The sequence below is a fragment of the Morone saxatilis genome, unplaced genomic scaffold (assembly GCF_004916995.1).
Source record: "Morone saxatilis isolate NCDOM2014 unplaced genomic scaffold, NCSU_SB_2.0 Contig9, whole genome shotgun sequence".
NCBI classification, from domain to species: Eukaryota; Metazoa; Chordata; class Actinopteri; family Moronidae; genus Morone; species Morone saxatilis.
The window spans coordinates 11,391,421-11,396,701 of record NW_023340268.1 but is presented as its reverse complement, the minus strand read 5'-3'; the positions used below and the strand labels follow the sequence as shown (position 1 = coordinate 11,396,701).

Genomic DNA, 5,281 nt, shown 5'->3' with positions numbered 1-5,281 from the left:
AACTAGACATAGGTAGACTACACTAACTAGAGCTTGGATACATAATATAACATGTTAGGTCATCAATACTAACAATAAACCTGATCAATCTTAGCGACAGTATCCCATAGTTTAAGTTTCATAACCACTATTTCCTCTGTATATCGGCTCCCACTAAGGGTTACCGTCAGTGTTTTTCTCATTAGTTTCATTAAAGCTTCACAAAGTACATTGTCACCAAACGCAGCATGAAGCAAATCATCTCTCAGCGAGCTCAAGCTGAGCAAAGAAAATAATTTGAGGTTTATTTGAACCGGCCACGCTGCATTAGTCATGATGCATATGGTGCAGGAGAATACTTACTTCTTCCACACGTTGTTGTGCTCCCAGAATTCATAGAGAATGAAGCGTGATTCATTTGCCAGCCGCTGAACTGCGATGCTGCCAAATGCAAAACAAGAGAGAGCACAAGTCATGCAATCGCTAATTAGTGTGTTACATCATGTCCCCCGGCACTGCCTCTGTCTGAATTGTGTCCTGAATTTATGATTATATAGTGTTTGTCAGAGGTTTTAGTCTCATTTGAACTTGAACATGACTGAGCAGTTAGAGAAAATGGTCATGACAAAGCATGTAAATGTTACGCTGTCCTTTAGGCTGCTGGATTTAGTCGGACACCAATCTGACAGTTTAGGCTGAAGTTTAAGTGTCAAAGGGTGAAACAGCAGATATCTGAAAGTTTTTGGCCGGAGAAAAAGAAAGTTCCTTCATCTACTGACCTGATGTGTCTGATGCTACACTAAAGCCAGAGCTCGTCTTCAGAGCCATTTCACAGATGAACACTGTTTTAAAGTTTCATGATCACTTCGACTTTGCTCATAGTCTCATCAAGATTTCTCAGAGAATTTATGATATAAATGAAACATTTAGAGACCTTGCACTCTAGATTCTTGGTGTCATTCATAATAAAAAGAAGAGCACGGCTCAAAACTCTAAGCTACACAGGTGATGATTAATGTGACAGATGCAGTAAGCACAAACGTGTTGTTTCTCTAAGTGAAATTATGTTAAAGACATCTTAGTAGTTAAGGGACTTTCCTTCTCACATTTGACAACTTGAATTTGATTAAACATCCAAAATGACTGTATGGGCAGAGCATGCAAGCTATTGAATAAGTTAATTCTTGGAGTCTGTGTATGTCACAAAACATCTCTCCTTATTTTATTATCAACTATAAAAAAGTTATTGTTTTTGATACCAAGGTGAATGGACCTTTATATATGTATATGAACAAGATCTCTCTCTTGTTTGGATAAAGTTACAGAATACAATATGTTTAACATGTACACATTCACTCACAGAGAACCAAAGTGTCCATTGTGTTGAAGGCCCAAAGAAATAGATGTATTGTGTTTCATGTTAATGTCAAGACATATAATGTGCTGAAAAAGCATCAGGATAATACCTAGAAAGCAAATGTATTACTACATGTAAAACTAAATATTTTAGTTTTGGAATGAAACATTAATATGTATGTGTTAATATGTATCCTAAAATCCCAAATTCAACCTCAGAAGTCTTTACAATCTATACACAGCATCTAAACAACAGATAATAAACTAACTAAATGTTAAATGTTACATCTCCTGCTCTAGTCTTTACTTTTTCCTTTGGATGTCTCTTTTTATTCCCCTGCCCTTCTTCATAAATGCCTTTGCAGAAATGTTAAACATTAACTAGGAAGAATAAAAATATCTTATCATGAGAACAAAGAGAATATAAACTGACTGTAGACATCCAGTCTGGGCACAGGCACACTCCATGTACTGTCTGAGAGCCAAACGAAACTCCTCCAGCTCCTCCTCCAGCACCGAGAGCTGCCTCTGGACTATCAGGATGTGCTGTGAAGACAAAAACATGTAAAGTCACGCAAAGTCAGAAGGTCAGGATTTGCCTCTGGCGGGGAGAGTCTGGCAGAGGTGGGGGACACTCTTCTGGCAGGGTTTCACATTAGCTCAGTGTGTCGCCAGAAAGCTGGTGATGAATGCAGAACTGTGAGGTGAACACTGGGCTTTATAATATGATTATTTATAACTATAATAATCTAAGTAAAAATACTAATACGGTAATACTACGCAGTACAAATGATAGTAAAGTAAAAGTTATTAAAGTAAAAGTTTGAAAATATAATCAGAAAAATGTGCTTAAAGTATTAAAAGTATAAAAGACTGTTATTATATAGTATAGAATTTATTATTACACATGCATTCATATAAAAGCAGGAGTTTACTGTTGGAGTTGGTGGAGCTAGTTTTGTTTAGGACTGTAACTCATGATTGTTTTCATTATGGAGTAATCTGCTGATTATTATTTTCTCCATTAATCAGTTGATTGTTTGGTTTGTAACAAACAGTCTCAAGTGACATCTTCACAACGCTTGTTTGATCAAAGCAACTGTTCAAACCAGAAAATAATTAAAAAAATAATTAAAAGAGCTAATCTTAACATTTGAAATTTCCCCTCTGTGGGACTAATAAAGGCATATCTTATCTTATCTTATTTGTGAAGCTGCAACCATGAAATGTTTTTGCATGAAAAAAAGACTGAAACAATTATCAGAACAGTTGCCAATGAATTTACTGTTGAATCCATTAATTGTCTAATTAATTCAGCAATACTACAGAGTAAATGTATTTAGTTACATTCCACCACTGCCTATAATTCAATATCCTGGTATCAGAACTCTTCCATACTTTGCACTCTTGTATATTTTTATGTGTTTTACGTATGTGAAGCTTGTCTGAACTAATTGGCCCCCAATAGGATCAATAAAGTTATTTAAATTGAATCAGCTTTGTTACAGATTAGCCAACCTATGTGCTCCAGTGTGATCCGACCACATGACCAAGAAGATTCACATAAGAATGCGTTTTGTTCTCTTTTCTTAAACACTAAAGCGACTCTGTGTTGTGGTATGAAGGTGTGAAAAAAAAAAACAGGACAAACTGACATAATCACGACAACAGAAAGCCAGCTAATCATTTCCTGCGGCTGGTGAGGAATTGTTGACAGAGGAAGAGAGGCTGATGGGAACAGGAAGTGAATGCTCTGCCCATTGGCCTGAGGTACGCTGTGTGTGTGTGTGTGTGTGTGTGTGTGTGTGTGTGTTAATGATGTGTGTGTGACTGATAAACTGCCTCAGGGCTCTCTCTCTAATTTGGGAGAAACACACTCACACACACTAGGAGACACTCATGCATGTAAACACACTCACAAACGCCATCACAGCATCGGACGTCAGTGTTGTGTTGCGGGTCACGACTGGTTTTCTCTCTGCACCACGTTTATCCCCACTGACATATACCAATTACATATTGATTAATTCACACACAAACTGACACGTCCGCGGCGAGCTGGTGATGAGATATGACAGTGATATGTAATATTCATATGCATGGTTTCATTACGGCTGTGCTATGAAACTTCTGGTACATACTGATTAAGCGTGTGAGATTAACAATTTCATATGAACAACTCTCTGGTTGCAGCTTCTCCAATGTGCAGATCTTCTCTGTTTGCTTTTTCACTGTGAACTCTCTTTGGTTTTTGGACTCCTGGCTGGAAAAACTTTCTCATCTGGACAAATCTGGACATTTTTTTCACTATTTTCTCACATTTTACGGACAAAACAATTAATAGAATAGCCAGAAAAATAGGCAGATTAATCAACAATTAAAATAACTATTAGTTGCAGCTTTCATATTTCAGATGTAAAATCAGTTTTCACTTTTCCTGCTTTTGTACAAGAAGATGCAGCTGCTGTAAAATGATATAATCATCACGATATGATTCATCACATGCCAGGTTCAGCAATCGGACAGTTTTTTGAACATCATTCATTGGGGGATGGGACGCAGGTGTGTGGTGGAAACGCAGGCCCTTATGTTTTCAATTATTTCCCTTTCAATAAAAAAGGGGTTTTATAAGGTTGTTTCTGATTAGCAGATGTCCTTTTTCACATGACATATGTTCTACGAGACAGCAAATTTAGTCGGTATAGTTATAATTAAATTTGTATTGTTTTTTTCCCCCCAAATAAATAATTCAGACTTTGTTTAAATATCCAGGAGCCAAATAAAGCAAAGTAGCTATAGTTTGCATGCCTCTTTTCATGATATGGTAGTATTAAATGTTACAAATCAAATTAATTACACAAACCCACCGCTGTCAACTACATCATGTTAATTTATCACCCGTGAAATTTCCAAGAAACACTTGAAAATATGTGAAATTGTCAATTCCAAAATAATAATGTTAATAATTGCTTTTGGATTCCTTAATTTGGAAACAATTACATAACAATTTATAATCTATACAAAAATAAAACCTCGCTCTTCCTCCTCATGTGTCTGTGATGGAAGCCACTCATACTGAAGAGAAATCCTTCTGTGACTGTTTGTGTTGGTCTGCTGTGATTGTCACTGAGTCATTTGTCAGCTACAGAGAGTTTCTCAGCCATGAAATGAGTGTTACGAAGCCTGGGCGGAAATAACACCGTCCCTTTGCTTTGGTTTGTGGCCCCTGAGGTTAAACATATGCACATAAACACCATTACACTGTGTATGCATAGTTAAAAACACACTCACACAAGCAAACTGCACACAAGCCTAGAGGACATTTGTCAGTAGGTTTACACACAGAAAACAAATTACATGTTATTATAGTATTTATACTGCAAATATGTGATTATATTGGCAATAACACATCGGGATAAAGTGATGTGAAGCTATTTCATAATGGCTTTCTGTAAGGGTCACTCTGAATAAACCTCCACAAATGCTCTGAACTGTGAGTCCTGTCTTAAAAAACTGAATAAAGATTAAAGATAAGGACAGACAAAGGAAGAGGGCAACACGCTTCTGTCAGGTTTCAGCCCTGCTGTTACTATGACAACCGCTGAGTGGTTATTATCAGTGTGGCCTCCCTTTCAATAATACTCCACCACGTGAGAACAGTGTGACACAGAGAGACACAGAGCGGTCACAGCAGCAAAACAGTAGAAAAAGTCGATTAAAACATGCTGACCGATTTGCTCTCCAAGACCTCCTCTTCAACGGGCTCCATACGAATCTCCTGCAGAACAAATACACAACGGTATGAAGCTCTGATAATGACACAGTCTGTTAATTTAACAGCACATTTACTGAATTTAAACAATCGTTATCTTAATGTATTAAATCTGCAACATCTGGCCAGTTGGAGGCAGCAGAAATCCGATAAAAAAAAATATTGATTATAGCT

General features: G+C 37.1%; 1 protein-coding gene across 1 annotated transcript in view; it reads right to left on the bottom strand.

Moving 5' to 3' along the window:
• Positions 1–5,281, bottom strand: part of necab1 (N-terminal EF-hand calcium binding protein 1) — a 37,995-nt gene that overhangs the window by 1,103 nt on the left and 31,611 nt on the right. The window contains exons 9-11 of the mRNA XM_035681396.1: positions 5,066–5,113; positions 1,769–1,881; positions 343–420 (exon numbers count right to left, since the gene is read on the bottom strand). Of these exons, the coding sequence (XP_035537289.1) occupies positions 343–420; positions 1,769–1,881; positions 5,066–5,113 (239 nt within the window). The remainder of the gene's footprint in view (positions 1–342; positions 421–1,768; positions 1,882–5,065; positions 5,114–5,281) is intronic.